This window comes from Carettochelys insculpta, chromosome 1 (assembly GCF_033958435.1).
Source record: "Carettochelys insculpta isolate YL-2023 chromosome 1, ASM3395843v1, whole genome shotgun sequence".
Taxonomy (NCBI): domain Eukaryota; kingdom Metazoa; phylum Chordata; order Testudines; family Carettochelyidae; genus Carettochelys; species Carettochelys insculpta.
In genome coordinates, this window is record NC_134137.1 from 821,196 (window position 1) to 836,381 (window position 15,186).

General features: G+C 63.0%; 3 protein-coding genes across 9 annotated transcripts in view; 1 reads left to right on the forward strand and 2 right to left on the reverse strand.

Annotated features, from left to right (window-relative positions):
- Positions 1 to 2,028, reverse strand: part of LOC142005929 (dynein heavy chain domain-containing protein 1-like) — a 92,128-nt gene extending 90,100 nt beyond the window's left edge. Inside the window, exons 1-3 of the mRNA XM_074983114.1 lie at positions 1,977 to 2,028; positions 656 to 1,295; positions 90 to 275 (exon numbers count right to left, since the gene is read on the reverse strand). Coding sequence (XP_074839215.1) covers positions 90 to 275; positions 656 to 1,295; positions 1,977 to 2,028 — 878 coding nt within the window. The remainder of the gene's footprint in view (positions 1 to 89; positions 276 to 655; positions 1,296 to 1,976) is intronic.
- Positions 2,029 to 7,890: 5,862 nt separating this feature from the next.
- TIMM10B (translocase of inner mitochondrial membrane 10B) lies at positions 7,891 to 10,507 on the reverse strand. Of its 2 annotated transcripts, none has more exons than XM_075011053.1 (3): positions 10,410 to 10,507; positions 9,511 to 9,606; positions 7,891 to 9,300 (listed from the first exon to the last, which is right to left on the reverse strand). In XM_075011053.1, exons 1-3 carry the CDS (start codon positions 10,446 to 10,448, stop codon positions 9,052 to 9,054), a joined length of 384 nt encoding a protein of 127 aa, XP_074867154.1. In that variant the 5' UTR covers positions 10,449 to 10,507; the 3' UTR covers positions 7,891 to 9,051. The 2 variants fall into 2 exon arrangements, with proteins under 2 accessions (XP_074867154.1, XP_074867226.1); XM_075011125.1 differs by having other exon boundaries at positions 7,893 to 9,297.
- Positions 10,508 to 10,662: 155 nt separating this feature from the next.
- The window catches only part of ARFIP2 (ARF interacting protein 2), a 53,271-nt gene continuing 48,747 nt past the window's right edge, over positions 10,663 to 15,186 (forward strand). For 3 of the 6 annotated variants that reach the window (XM_075010388.1, XM_075010658.1, XM_075010739.1), the window contains exons 1-2: positions 10,663 to 10,805; positions 13,690 to 13,797. In XM_075010388.1, the coding sequence (XP_074866489.1) occupies positions 13,699 to 13,797 (99 nt within the window). In that variant the 5' untranslated portion in view covers positions 10,663 to 10,805; positions 13,690 to 13,698. Of the gene's footprint in view, positions 10,806 to 11,941; positions 12,081 to 13,254; positions 13,487 to 13,689; positions 13,798 to 14,515; positions 14,648 to 15,186 lie in introns of those variants that run through there. The other 3 variants (XM_075010482.1, XM_075010571.1, XM_075010809.1) reach the window with 3 other exon arrangements.

Here is a 15,186-nt window from a genome sequence, read left to right on the forward strand (position 1 = left end):
ACAAACATGGCGTGTCACCTTTCCCCTGAGAATGATCCCATGTGCTTCTCATCAGCAGAGCACAAGGCTTGGTGGGGGGGGGCAGTTACCTGAAGTGCCTGTTGGGGGCGATGTTGAGGTAGATGAAAGTTATATGGCCCAGGTGCCTGTTCCCGACACAGATCTCTGCCGCCTGGAGCCCAGTTAATGGCAAAGCCTGCCAGGAGAAGCCTTCTTCTGCTCCAGTCACCTGCGGGGCAGGCATGGGAGCCTCTGGGCCTGATTCTGGCAGGAGCCTGGAATGAAGACGCAATGACTGAGAGTGCTCCAGGGCACAGGTCCCACCATGCCCCAGCCAGCTCCCTCTCCAGTGTGCAGTGGAGGGACACTATGAGGTGGGGGTGTTCCACCTCCCCAGGGCTGGAGAGACACACTCTCCGCTCCATTAGTGCACCATGCAGCAAGGACTAGCAAAATCCCCATTTTCTTCCCAGAACTGCAAACTAAACCCAAGAGTCCTCACCCCCTAGGCAGGCCCCCTCTGTTTCACACCAGTCCCATCTCAGTGGCCCTGGGCAGAGAGGAGTGTGGGACTCTGCAGGGGAGCCAAGAGAGCAGCCCTTGCAGCGAGAGGATGCAGAAGTCTGGTGCCAGCAGTCGGAGGGGAAATCCTTACCATGGTTCAGTGCAGCAATACTTCACAGGCACCTCCGTTCTCAAGGTGTGGGCCATGAGGCCCAGGCTGCTTTTCCACGGGGTCTCCTCCTGAGCCAACTCTGTGCCCACCAGAGCCACACATCTCGGCAGCTCCTGCAAAGTCACTGCACCTGGCTGGCACACAGCTGCTGGCGCTTCCCCCTCCTGCTCTAGACCAAAGGGGCAGGGCTGGCCTGCAAAGGCTGGCTCGGAGCCGGTGGGCAGCAGTGCATCCCTGCAGCAAGCAGCATCAGGATGCTCTGAACGGAAGCTGGGGAAGGCCTGGCCCATGGCTCCCAGCACATCCAGGTCTGAGACGAGGGCCTGACTGCGGTGGAACTGGCAGCGGAGGCTCTCCAGGTAGGGCAGCAGCTCCTCGCGGCCACGCAGCTGCTCCCGGAAGGGGCAGAGGAGCCGTAGGGCATCCAGCAGGCACAGCCATGCACTGCGGGTGCTCTTCTGCAGCACTCTTGCAAACACGGCCAGCAGCTCAGCCACCAGCAGGTCCAAGTGCTGCGCGTCAGGCCTCCCCGTCTCTTGCAGCTGTGCAGCCAGGCACTGGCGCACCCTCCAGGCCCAGCCCCGCTTCACGGGCTGGCAGGTCCTGGGCTCTCTGCTGCCTGCAAAGGGGGACAGTCAGCAGGTAAGGGCTGGGGACATGAGTGGGTGCTCAGTCCCAGGTGCAGCATGCCCCAGCACCCATGCGCCTTTCACCCAGCTGGACTGTACTGCAGTGTCACTTCTCTTGATGGCCTGGGGGTGTTGCACAGCTCATCCGGGGCTTGGCTGGGGTGCTCTCAGGCATGACCCCTTGCAAGGTCTTGGAAGATGTGGTAAGAGCTGCATGACAGCCAGGTGGTGGGGACCTGTGCTGGGGCTCCAGCACTGCTGGAAGCTGGTAAAAGGCTAGCAGCACTGCCTGGAGCATTGAGCCGCTAAGCTCTGAGAATCACACCTGCTGGCAGCTACTCCTCAGACTCTCAAACAGGTTGCATTCTCTTGGGCTGCATCAACAGCATGGAACCCCACAGCCAGCCCAACCTCGGGTGGCTTCCAAACTCTGCAGATTCGCAGGGCTCAGCCAGTGTGGTGACCTTCTGTGGACAATGCCTGGGGTGACCCCAGGCTCACTCTGGCTGGCCCAACATAGCAAAGGAGCTCCAGAGGGGAAGATGTCCCCCATTCCCTTCTGACCTCACCTGTAGCACTACAACCTCATGGCAATGAGGCCAGCCCCAACTGTGAGAACAGGGCTCCCCCCAAGTTCTCTCCATTTCCGGGGCCGAGACGAAGCTCCTTACCTGGGGTGGCAGCAGCAGGAGGCGGGCTGGGGGGAGGCAGGGAAGACTGCATGGGGGCTGTGCAAACCAACCTACTAGAGAGAAAGGTCAGGGCAGTCTCAGTGCCATGGACTCAGAACCCAGCTCTGGAGGTGACTTTAGGTCCTGCCCAGCTGGTGAGGAGCCAAGTGGGGCTGTGAGACCAGGCAGGTTGGGTAGGGGGTGCAGGAGGGAGCAGCAGGGCCTGGGACTGGGACAGGATCCTGGGGAGCTGAGGAGCTGGAGAGGATGCAGAGTACAGGTGAACTTGGTGGTGGGTGGGGGCAGTGAAGCCCCGGAAATGCACCTCCACACTGGTTTGACCCTGCAAGGGTCTGGGAAATACTGGATGGAGATGAGGGTGAGGGGACAGGCGGGGACTGGGCAGAGGGAAGGGGTGACAGCAGTGAGGGGCGGGGTGAAAGGCCAGACAGGGGGGATGGGGGGGAGAGAGGGCAATGGGGGGAGGGGCGGGGGAATGGGCGTGGGTGTACAGGGGCGAGGCAGATGGAACTGGGGTGGGGGGGCAGGGTGGGAGGAGTTGGGTTGACAAGGCGGGGGTATGGGGGTGGGGCAGGAGGGGCAGGAGAAGCTGGGGTGGGGGGTGGGGCAGGAGGAGCTGGGGTGGGGGGGTGGCGGTATGTGGGAGGAGCTGGGGTGACGAGGCAGGGGTAGGCGGGAGGGGCGGGAGGAGTTGAGGTGACAGGGTGGGGGTATGGGGGAGGGGTGGGAGGAGCTGGGGTGAGGGGGCGGGGTATGGTGGAGGGGCAGGGCATGGGAGTTGCTGGGGGAGGGGCAGGGGGAGCTGGGGTGACGGGCAGGGTATGGGGGAGGGGCGGGGGGAGCTGGGGTGATGGGGCGGGGGCATGGGGGAGGGGCGGGGGAGCTGGGGTGACGGGCGGGGTATGTGGGAGGGGCGGGGGGAGCTGGGGTGATGGGGCGGGGGCATGGGGGAGGGGCGGGGGAGCTGGGGTGACGGGCGGGGTATGCGGGAGGGGCAGGGGCATGGGCAGGGGAGCTGGGGTGACGGGGCGGGGTATGCGGGAGGGGCGGGGGCAGCTGGGGCGAGGGGCGGGGGCAGCTGGGGTGACGGGCAGGGGCATGGGAGAGGGCTGGGGGCAGCTGGGGTGACGGGCGGGGTATGTGGGAGGGGTGGGGGAGCTGGGGTGACGGGGCGGGGGCATGGGGGAGGGGCGGGGGCAGCTGGGGTGACAGGCGGGGGCATGGTGGAGGGGCGGGGGGAGCTGGGGTGACGGGGCGGGGGCATGGGGGAGGGGCGGGGGGAGCTGGGGTGATGGGGCGGGGGCATGGGGGAGGGGCGGGGGAGCTGGGGTGACGGGCGGGGTATGTGGGAGGGGCGGGGGGAGCTGGGGTGATGGGGCGGGGGCATGGGGGAGGGGCGGGGGAGCTGGGGTGACGGGCGGGGTATGCGGGAGGGGCAGGGGCATGGGCAGGGGAGCTGGGGTGACGGGGCGGGGTATGCGGGAGGGGCGGGGGCAGCTGGGGCGAGGGGCGGGGGCAGCTGGGGTGACGGGCAGGGGCATGGGAGAGGGCTGGGGGCAGCTGGGGTGACGGGCGGGGTATGTGGGAGGGGTGGGGGAGCTGGGGTGACGGGGCGGGGGCATGGGGGAGGGGCGGGGGCAGCTGGGGTGACGGGCGGGGGCATGGGGGAGGGGCGGGGGGAGCTGGGGTGACGGGGCGGGGGCATGGGGGAGGGGCGGGGGCAGCTGGGGTGACGGGCGGGGGCAGCTGGGGTGACGGGGAGGGGCGGGGGCAGCTGGGGTGACGGGCGGGGGCATGGGGGAGGGGCGGGGGCAGCTGGGGTGACGGGGCGGGGGCATGGGGGAGGGGCGGGGGGAGCTGGGGTGACGGGGCGGGGGCATGGGGGAGGGGCGGGGGCAGCTGGGGTGACGGGGCGGGGGCATGGGGGAGGGGCGGGGGGAGCTGCTCTCACCGCGCCCCCGATCTCGCCCGACCGTTACCAAGACGCGAACCCAACGGCCTGGAGCAACCGACCCCGCCCCGCCCCGCCCCGCCCCGCGCAACAGCCCCGCCCCCCGAGGCTCCGCCCCCCAAACTGCCCCCGCGCCCCAGAACTGCCCCCACCCCTCAGAACTGCCCCAGCCCCCCAAACCGCCCCCACCCCTCAGAACTGCCCCGACCCCCCAAACTGCCCCCACCCCTCAGAACTGCCCCAGCCCCCCAAACCGCCCCCACCCCTCAGAACTGCCCCGACCCCCCCAGACTGCCCCCACCCCTCAGAACTGCCCCGACCCCCCCAAACCGCCCCCACCCCTCAGAACTGCCCCGACCCCCCAAACTGCCCCCACCCCTCAGAACTGCCCCGACCCCCCCAGACTGCCCCAATCCCTCAGAACTGCCCCAGCCCCCCAAACCGCCCCCACCCCTCAGAACTGCCCCGACCCCCCCAGACTGCCCCCACCCCCCAGAACTGCCCCCACCCCCCCAGACTGCCCCCACCCCTCAGGACTCAGGGCCTGCGCACCAGGCTGGGAGACTTGCGAGGGGTCACATGCAGCCTGCAGGTTCCCTATCCTGGACCGGCGGGTGGGATAAGGGTGTGAGCATCCCAGCGCCCCCAGGGGCAGCAGCGGCTACCGACAGCAACCAGCCCGCCTGTAGAGCCTGACGGCTGCCGACCAGCCCCTCCTCTGCCAGGCTCAGCCAGGGCACGGCTGCAGACCTACTGGCCTGGCAAAGGGCCCAAGGCCGGAGGGGCTGCCCATGGGTGTGTGGGTGGAGGCTGGGCAGCTGGACGCGAGTCGGTCTCCTGCTGTGGGCCTTGGGGACGATCCCCCAGAGGAACGGTGCCAAAGGCCCCTGATTTCAGTGCTCGCTCTTCAGGCTGTGAAACTCCCCAAGGTCCCTTGTGGTGGTGGGGGCAGGGCACTTTGGGGGCGAGGATCCCCAGGGTCCTGTCCAGGGGCACACTGCAGAGGGTATAGGCCCTTTGGGATGTGAGGCTCCCTAAGGTCCCGTCCAGGGAGACTTGCTGTGCAGGGAGGCAAGGTCCTTTAGGGTGTAAAGCTCCCATGGGATCCCATCCAGGGGGAGATGCTGTGGGGGGCAGGGCCCTTTGGGGTTTGAGGGTTCCCAGCATCCCATCTAGGGGGACACACTGGTGGGGAAGGGCCATTTGGGGTGTGAGGCTCCCCTAGGCTCTGATCCAGGGGGACATGCTGTGCAGAGGAGTAAGGCCCTTTGGGGTCTGAGATTCCCTTGAGGTCCTGTCCAGGACACATTGCAGGGGGCAGAGTCCTTAGGGGTGTGAGGCCCCTTTAGAGGCCATCTAGATGTAGGGTTAGTGCTGGCCAGAAAAGCGGGGGGGCACTCAGCACCAACATGCTGGCAAGGGGAGAGGTCAGCTCACCCCCAGGGTAGTGTGTGGGGGAATGTCCTGCTCCCCCACCATTGGTGCTACACACACCTTTTCAAGGGCCCAACCCTTCATGTTGCCAGACCCACTAAAAGTCCCATTCTTGCTCCAAGGCAGAGCCTCTGGCTCCCCAGCACTCACTATGCTCCTCTCCCAGGCCTCGCCAATGGTGAATGGTCTGGGCTTCGGATGCTGCATTGCCTGGGTCACTTACAGCATCTCAAGACCCTTCTGTAACAGTGCAGCTCGTGTCTTGCACTGCCCCCAGAGCTGAGAACTCCTTGTTCTCCGGGCTGTCATGAAAAGCACAAAGGGAAACTGAGGCACATGGCGGTTAATAAATGGGACAGACAATTCTCCCCATCCCAGGATCAGCCATAACACACCACCAGGCTGGGAGAGAGCCACATGCTGCGTGGCCAGTGGCAGGGCAGTATCCAGAGGCAGGCAGGGGAGCAGAGGCAATGCAACGCCCCAGGAGCTGGGGGCAGGGGAGCAAACCCAGCAGGTTGGCTTTCGTCCTGGCATACAGATCCCTTTCAGTAAACTGTTCACCAAGTACTGAGCTTTGTCCTACAGGACTCTGCCTGCAACCGCAGACGGCTCATGGGGTTTCCCGAGCAGGTTCACAGGATACATCCTCAGAGAGGCCCAGGGCAGGGCTGGGATCTGCATGGAAACCAGACCCATGTCCCTGCGGACAAGGCCTCAAGCAGCTTTCTCCATGGAGCAGCCAGCCTGGGGACATGGGGGCTGTCTGAGCAATGCAGGAGCTGGCAGGGGAGAGGGCAGCTCTTTGGGTGTTGGTGTGCACACCCAGCCAGCCAGCCAGGGTCCCACAAAGCGGAAGCCTAAGGATTGCATTCTAGGCTTGGCTTCCCACACCAACCCAAGCCCACTCCACCCCCACACCAGCAGCTACCGACCTATTTGAGCCCAGGTGAGGCCAGGCCACCAGGGCTCTCTCTGAATAAGCCCACTTAAGGCAAGTGTAGGATAAAATTCTACTCGAGCAATAGCCAATGTGGGCTAATGTTGTAATAGTTTAGCATCAGGCACAGTGCTTGGATTCACTTGGCCCTGTATCTGAAGGGAAGGCAAGACCAGGCCCTTTGGATTGGTTTGAACTCAGGCTTGAGATGAATACTGTGAGAGAGAATGAGGCAAGCTTGTTACAACTAACTGGATGTAACCCAGCAGGTCACTCAGCCGAGGGGAAGCCTTGCAAATTTACACGTTGGGAGACTGGGCCTGTGGCGGGCTGTGTTGCCTGTGTGTGTGCACCTCAGCCCAGCCCCACTCAGACAGACCACCAGGGACAGATGGTATTCTGTAAAGAAGATAGGGTTCCAGGTCACCAGCCTGCCTGCTCTTTGCTCACTCACTGCGGATACCTGCAGGAGATGGACCGAGGGCATTGCCTAACAGGAACCAGGAAGTTCTCCCAACATGCCACAGTTTATAGACCCCAGCTTGTAGCTGCCAGGGCTGCTTCTGAAGCCCAGGAGACTTTGCACTACACTTACACTGTCTCTGTGCTGTGCTAATGAAAGCCCCATTGTGTGACTGAGGAATGTACTTGATAAGTGCAATACCAGCCCCAGATGCTCTGAGGAGAGCTTGAAGTGCTGGGATGGTTGCATATCCTCACCCAAATGGGAGGTGAGGGCACACTGACCACTGGGGAAGAGGAAATCAGCACTTATCACTGACAACGAGATAGCAGTGGCAACAACCAGCCTGATGGGACAAGAGATAAGGGATGAGAAGGCACTCTCCAATGGGTGTGAACCCGCTGGCCCCAGGTGAGAAAACAGTTTGAGGAATGGCACTGCTCTGCCCCAGAGTTTAGGCTCATCTGCCACTTCCACTGGGATCTCAGCCCAGGCTGAAGGTAACCTGGCCCAGATCCAGGCTCCTGTGTCAGTAGCGTAGCTGATTACTGAAGTGAGCACCAGGGTAACAAGGATAAAATCAACTGGCAAGGCAGTGAGTAAGTGCATACGCTAACAGCTTTTCTCACCCAGCACAGCACGACACCTTTTCCCTCGAGAAGGGTCCTGTGTGCTTATCAGAACGGACACTGGAGCAGCCAGCAACAGCCTGCCTGCCACAAGAGTGCAGAGCCACCAGAGCTTCTGTGGCCCCTCAGGAGGGGAAGGCCCACGTACGTCCCAGCCATCATCCCTTCCCCAGAGCAGGTATTTGCCCCTCCACCCTATTCTGGGTGTACACTCTTCTCTCCCCACCCCCACCTACAGGGAAGCAGCTGAAGGACTGGGCTTTGCCCGAGTGACTCAGTGCTAAAATGTGGCAGGCAACAGGGCAGCAACAAAGCGTGGGGCTACCAGCGGTACCATAGGCGCCCCATTGACAGAGGCTGGAGACTCACAGGAGGCACAGCCAAAAGCAGTCGCAGAGATCTCTGAAAGAAGTGGGGAACGAAACTCCTTGTTATGTTGCATGTGACTCTTACTGACACCTTGTACTCCAGTTTCCCTGGGAACTGCCCCAGATGGTGCTGGACAGTGGCTGTTGCCTGCTCAGGGTGCCTTCAGAACCTGAGCCCAGGAGGGGATGGGGCAGATGACACATTTGCCCAGGGAAGCAGGACAAAGGCAGGAGGAGTCAGGCAAGCTGGGCTGTCAGCAGGTGGGGAGGGGAGGACAGGGCCCTGGCTCGGGGCTCTCCTCTCCCCAAGACAGACTTGACTGAGTGCTCCGGCTTTCTGTGCTGACAAGTGACCAGAAAGGGCTCTGATGAGGTGACTCTCACCACAGGAAACGTGCAATGCAGGAACAGGCAGGTGGCTGGGGGCACCAGGGCCACGGTTCTGGGCTCCCCTCCCCCCAAGGAGGACTCGACTGATGGTTCCTGTTTCCCGTGCTGACAAGCTCTGGTCTATGCTGTGTCCGTCACCTAACATCCCTTCTGTCTGACGTGCTGGCTGAGAGCCACGGCTGCCCACAGTACCGGGGTGCGGGTCCTGTGCTCCTGGACAAAACTTTTCCAAGGTCAGAGGTGGGGGAGCTCCTGGCCCCAGGCTCAGTGCACCACAGCCCTGCCTGGCCTTGCTGAGCAGTTCCAAAGGATTGCCCCCCCCAACGCTGTGGCAAAACTTCAAGGGAGGGTTCCTGGTCCCCTCCCACAGGTGCATGCCTGCCGTGGGGGCTGTGAGCAGGGTGGGCCACAGCCTGCCCAACACATCTCACGTACCTGGGCACGCACAAGGACACTGATTTATTGGGAATAAGGAAAGAGCAGCCCAGGAACAGCAGGCAAACCCTGCCATGGGGCAGAGCCTGCTGCAAGACAGAGGCTGGGGCTACAGCCCACAGGCTGCTCCGCCGGCCCAGCCCCAGCACTAGAGGACAGTGGGCCTGAGGAGCTGGAAGCTGCCCACACCCTTCCCTCCATGCTGTTAGGCAGGATGCCACAGCTCCAACTCTGGTGCAGCTCGCCTGGTTCTGCTCTCAGGAAGCCCAGGCTGCAGCTGGCAGGTCCACCTAGGGCACCAACTGGCCCATCTCAACTGGAGAGGGAGTACTCATCGGGATGGGATCCAGCATGGCGAGGGTTCAGCACCGTGCCCCAAGAGGCTTAGTCAAATGCCAGCTCCTGGCTGGGGTGCAGCCCTGGGGAACTCCAGGAGTCAGAGCACTAGCCAGCAGTCTCTGGGGTGCTCTCTGGAGCCACAGCACGACTGGCCTGCCGGCCAGGGTGGGTTCCAGGTCCAACTGGGACTGGCAGGGCAGCAGGGGCAGCACTCAGGGCTGTCCGGGCTGCAGTGGCCTCGTAGTCTGAGATGCGACGCTGCACAAGCGAAGGCATAAGCTGCATGTAGGCCCTCATAAGGCGGTGGTTGGAGTGGACGAGCTTCCCGGCACAGCTATCCAGACAGGACTCCTGCTGGGATAGAGCAGGGGTGTCACCAGGGAGCCAGCTCCTTCCCTCCCGCCCCACAGCTCCCACTGCCTGCCCCCCTACACTGCCAGGGTCACCCAGCTGGGCAGCCCACACCTCAAACACCCAGACACACAGCTAGGCTTGGAGGGAGGGAGCCTGCCAGCTGTGCACCAGAAAGAGCTCCCCTGCCCCTGGGGTTAGACGAGGGCTCACCTCCTCCCTTGTAAGTGCCCGGTAGTTCAGGTTGGAGACACAGCGCAGGAAGCAGAGCTCTGTCATCCTGTTGTAGACCAACAGGAAATCCCGCAGCTGGAACGAGAGGGGCCAGGGATGGGGCATTGTGTGTGACCCGCCCAGCCACTGGCCCTCCATTCCCACCCCACCTGGCTCCAGAGCTGCTGTTCTGGCTCACCCCCAGGGACCCACTGCACATCTGGAGAGCTGGTTCCACTGCCAGGACATAGACCCCTGTGCTATGGGGCAGCCACGGCTCCCTGAGCTCTGAGGCAGCCCTGATGCTAGCCAGCTGAAGAAGTCGGTAATTAATCATGCTGTAAATAGTGACCATCACCTTGCGGGGGCGGGGGGGGGGTGAGGGACAGGTATCCAGGCCCCCCATACCCCTACCACCACACCCCTGGACTCCTTGGAGATGGCAATCGCAGCCCTTTGTGTGGGTATGAAGGGGCAGAGTTCCAGACCGGCATGAGACAAGCGCAGGGGGGCTGGTGTTTGGGCACGCAGCTCCGACTAGCCCTGAATGGTGCTCCACAGTCCCCCGAGGAAATATGGTGACACGTGAGAGGTTACAGAGTAGAGGAGGAACAACTTGCTGGGATGACTCGCAGGGCAGGGCAGGCCTGGCACCTGCAGCAGAGAGAAGTAGGACCACGTGGCCCCAGCTGGCGCTGCTCTCCTGAAGCGCCTTGCTCACGGGCGGGAAGCAGAGCAATGCTGCTAGAGCGGGGGAAAGAGCTGCTGCTGCTTCTCCTGCTGCTGCTGCTGCTGCTGCTGCGGGGGGGCAGAACCCAGCTCCTGGCACCGCACCGCTGGCCCCACTCATCTACCGCCCCACCGGCCGCCCCCCGCCGTCTCCCCCTCCACCCACTCACGCTGCGAAGCTGCTGCTGCTGCTCCGCCGGCAGGTCCATCCTCAGCCCATGTGACCTTCCCCAGCGCTTCGCAGACCCCGTGCCCGTCCCTCCCCTGCACTTCCGCCCGGGCTCTGACATCACACCTGCTCCCGAGCCCCAGCCACTGGGATGAAACGTTTTCTGGACACTGCCTGACATCACTTCCGTCCAGTTTCCGTAACTGTTTCCGGGGCCTGGTGTCACTTCCGTTCTCCTCGCGGGGACTGGCTGCTGTTCGCCTCTGGTGATGGCGTAACTTCCGCCCATTCTCCTGCGCCGCTGCCCGGCTGCTGATGTGGCTTCCGGTTTCCCCCCGGCCGAGGCGAATCTGCGCCTGGAGCCTCCGGTGCTAGGCACCGGCAGCGTCTGGAGCCGGTGGGGTGGGGTGGGGCGGAGGGGGTCGGGATTGTGCGGGTCGGGCGGGTGCGGGGTGGGGGGCGGGTCGGGATTGTGCGGGGTGGGTGCGGGGCAGAGGGGATGGGGGGTCGGGCGGGCGCGGGGCGGAGGGGCTCGGTCAGGTGCGGGGTGGAGGGGGTCGGGATTGTGCGGGTCGGGCGGGTGCGGGGTGGAGGGGGATGGGGGGGTCGGGCGGGTGCAGGGCAGAGGGGATGGGGGTTGGGCGGGTGCGGAGTGGAGGGGGTTGGGGGGATCGGGCGGGCGCGGGGCGGAGGGGGTCGGGCAGGTGCGGGGCGGAGGGGGTCGGGCAGGTGCGGGGCGCGGGGGGTCGGGATTGTGCGGGTCGGGGGGGTCGGGCGTGTGCGGGGTGGAGGGGGATGGGGGGGTCGGGCAGGTGCGGGGCGGAGGGGCTCGGGGGGTCGGGCGGGTGCGGGGTGGAGGGGGATGGGGGGTCGGGCGGATGCGGAGTGGAGGGGGTTGGGATCGGGCGGGCGCGGGGCGGAGGGGTTCGGGGGGTTCGGGCGGGCGCGGGGTGGAGGGGCTCGGGGGGTTCGGGCGGGCGCGGGGCGGAGGGGGTCGGGCAGGTGCGGGGTGGAGGGGGTCGGGATTGTGCGGGTCGGGGGGGTCGGGCGGGTGTGGGGTGGAGGGGGATAGGGGGGTCGGGCGGGTGCGGGGTGGAGGGGGATAGGGGGGTCGGGCGGGTGTGGGGCAGAGGGCATGGGGGTCGGGCGGGTGCGGGGTGGAGGGAATAGTGGGGTCGGGCAAGTGTGGGGTGGAGGGGGTTGGGGGGGTCGGGCGGGTGTGGGGTGGGGGGGGTCGGAGGGTCAGGCGGGTGCGTGGAGGAGGGGATGGGTGGGCATGGGTTGGAGGATCGGGCGGGTGCGGAGAAGAGGGGGTCGGAGGGTCGGGTGGGTGCGGGGAGGAGGGGATAGGGAGGTCAGGTGGGCGCAGGTCGGATGGTTGAGCGGGTGTGGGGTAGACGGGTTGGGGGGTCGGGCGGGTGCGGTGCGGAGGGGGTCAGGTGGTCGGGCGGGTGTGGGGAGGAGCGGGTTGGAGGGTCGGGCGGGTGCGGCGCGGAGGGGGTCGGGCGGGTGGGGGGTGGAGGAATTCAGGCAGGGAGGAGGGGGTCGAGCTGGTGCAAGGAGTGCTGGAGCAGATGGGCTGGCAGTCGAGGGGCTGGGGACTGGCGAGGCCATACCCGGAGAGCAAGGGCCCCTCCCTTTTGCCAGTTGTTTGACATGTTGCTTCACCTAGGTAGGGCCTGGGAGGTGCATGTGGCTGGGTTTCACTCCTTGCCCAGGGCTCTTCGAAGGGCGGAGTTGAGCACTTCCCATTGGTCCTGGGGGCTCCAATCCCTCCCAGTCTGGGGCCCCAGGAAAGTCATAGGCTGTGGGGTGGGATGTGGCTTGCCTCTCCTGGAATGTGCTCTTGCCGGTTGGGCTAGCTTGGGCTGGAGCCTGCTGCCCTTGGCTCTGGTGTGCCCTTTGGCTGCCCACCTCTGTGCTGGGGGCTGGCGCTGGGGAGGGGAGGGTAAGGCTGCAGTTCCCAGTGTACAGGCCATAGTAATCTGCTCCTCCATGCTGGAGGGATGGGTGTGTGGGGTTCTGGCAGGCTTCTTTCAGGCTGGCCTAGTGAAGCGCCCATGCTGGGGCCTGAGTGCTGAGGAGGTCTGTGGCATGTGTGACAGAGCTGGAAGGCAGGCTGTAGAGGCCCCGTAGTTCTGAGACTACTGTGCTGGAAGCAGGACTGGCTGCAGAAAGGCTCCCATCCACACAAGCAGCGCTCCCGGCCCCAAGTGCTCCATGCCCTAGCATGAGGCACACAGCCGTTTGCAGCCATCTGTCCACCCGTCAGCCCCTGCCCAGAATATGGGAGTCACCGAAAGTGGCAGGGAGCAAAGAGGCACAGACGCTAAGCAAAAACTAAGTGAGAGCAAGACCTTACAGGCAACACTATCAAATCCTGAGAGCCAGGGAAAACAAATGACGAGAAGTCCTGTGGCACCTTAGAGACTAACAGATTTTTTGGAGCATAAGCTTTCATGGGCAGAGACCTGCTCCATCAGATGCACTGGCATGGAGATTCCAGAGACAGGCTTATGAGAAGAAGGGAGTACCAATCAGCAAGAAGGCCAGAGTTGACAAGGTCACTTCAGTCCAGTCAGGGAGGATGTGGCCCTAGAAACTGCTTTTGTAGTTGGCCAGCCACTCCCAGTCTCTGTTCAGTCCTTGATTCATGGTGTCAAATTTTCAAATGAATTGCAGCTCCACAGTTTCTCTTTGGAGTCTTTTTGAAGTTTTTTTTTTTACAGGGTGGCTACTTTTAAATCTGCTACTGAGTCTCCAGGGAGATTGAAGCGCTCTCCCGCAGGTTTTTGTACATTACCATTCCTGATGGCTGATTTGTGTCTATTTATTCTGTTACGTAGACTGCCCAGTTGGGCCAATGTACATGACGGGGTATTGCTGGCACATGATGGCATATATTACATTAGCGCACATGCTGGTGAATGAGCCCCTGATGATGTGGCTGAGTCCTGTGATGATGTTGCTGGTGTAGAGATGTGGGCAGAGTTTGCGCTGAGGTTTGTTGCAGGGACTGGTTCCTGAGTTACTGTGATGTGGTGCAGAATTTGTTTCCAGTTGGTGGGCTGTCTGCAGGTGAGGATAAAGAAAATACAGAACTTATAAGCAAGTCATTATGCATGAAATTACATAAGAACAGCCATAGTGGGTCAGAACAAAGGTCCATCCAGCCCAGTAGCCTGTATGCCAACAGTGGCCACGTTTAGATATATATCATGTTTATAGTCTTACAACCAGTACTAAGCAAAATATGTGTTTTTGCAACACTCTTCTTGCAGACCTGAAGGATGACAGATGGGCTCATGAGCAAAGCTGCCACCATGGAGATCCCCATCAATGGCACCAGGGACCCAGGCAGCCTGCCAGAGGACGATGGCCTGGAACAGGTATATGGCTGGGCCAGTGCAGGGACTGGACGTCTCAGGAGTGACAGCAGGTTACCTGCTCATGCTGGGGGACAGGTCTAGGCTGGAGGGCTGCTGGGAGTGGGGAGGAGCCAGTCTAGGTGGCATATGAGTCACCCAGCAGTCTGCGCTGTCGGCGAAGCAGCACTGTGTCCTGGAGTTGTGGGACAGGTTCTGGACAGTGCCATCTCGCTGAGCACGCTGGCCTGAGGACTGGGAGCTCCCCTGGCTCTGACCTTCCTGGGTCTGGCCTCAGAGCAGTCACGTCCCTGCCCACCCGATGCACTCCCCACAGCGAGTCTGCCCAGGTTGGCCTTCTGGGGATGCACAGGACCTGCACCCCGGTTCTGCAGGCAGCCGTGGCTCTCAGCCAGCATGTCAGACAGAAGGGATGTTAGGCGACGGGCACAGCATAGACCAGAGCTTGTCGGCACGGGAAACAGGACCCATCAGTCAAGTCCTTCTTGGGGGGAGGGGAGCCTAGCGCTGTGGCCCTGGTGCCCCCAGCCACCTGCCCCCTTCCCTCCCCTCCTGTTCTGCACTGCAGGTTTCCTGTGCTGAGTGTCGCCTCATCAGAGCCCCGCCCTGTGTGCATCACCCACAAAACCACAGTCCCTTATTCACACTGCCTAGATACTGGTGCCACACACAGAGCAACTGAGGCACACATTGTATTCCTGTGAAGCAGGAAGACTCTCACGCAGCCTAGCAAGGAAAGTACCTCTGCCGCATACTCTGTGCGGGAAGGAAAGACAGTGACTGTAAAGGAAGCTGGATCGCACTGTCCTGTAGAATGGCCATGGGAAACAAAGCCAGTGCTGGACTGCGAGAGGTGAGCAGTAAGTCTGTGCTGCTTACCTCCACCCAGGGGGTCTGCTGGCTGAGCTGCTTAGGGAGGTTACCAGGCAAGACACACAGTGGCGACAGGGGGCATGTCAGCTGCGGCCATTCGCAATCACCATGGGAGGAGCTGCAGAAGTCGTTCATCAGACATGCGAAAAGACTCTCTCTTGGAGTGGTTCATCCTGGGGCTCGCAGGAGGACAGGCAGCTCTTGAGTTAGTCCAATGGGAACACAGGAGCTGGCCTAGATGGAAGGGAGCTAAGCTGTGTGAGAACAGCAACTGGAATGGAAATTTATCGGGGAGGGGCTGTGCCACAAGAGCCTGCCCTGGTGAGGGTTTGCATCAGAGGCATGAGCAGCACAGCAAGGAAGCTAGCTTCATGGAGAGTCAGTGAGTGAATTCCTGCACCTCCCAATCTGCCAGCAGTCACCAGACAGCACCCCTGCAGCTAACAGCCAAGGGCGGGGGCCTACAGGTCAGAGCCAGCTGAGGAGAATGGGGGCAGAGCTGTGGGTGGGTGGTGGTGG

Excerpts from the sequence above, each read along its gene's own strand:
- TIMM10B (XM_075011053.1), bottom strand. The coding sequence starts at position 10,448 with ATGGACCTGCCGGCGGAGCAGCAGCAGCAGCTTCGCAGC. Across the intron at positions 9,607-10,409 it reads AGCAGCAGCAGCTTCGCAGC|CTGCGGGATTTCCTGTTGGT; the intron begins GTGAGTGGGTGG and ends CTCTCGTTCCAG. Across the intron at positions 9,301-9,510 it reads GGGCACTTACAAGGGAGGAG|CAGGAGTCCTGTCTGGATAG; the intron begins GTGAGCCCTCGT and ends GCTCTATCCCAG.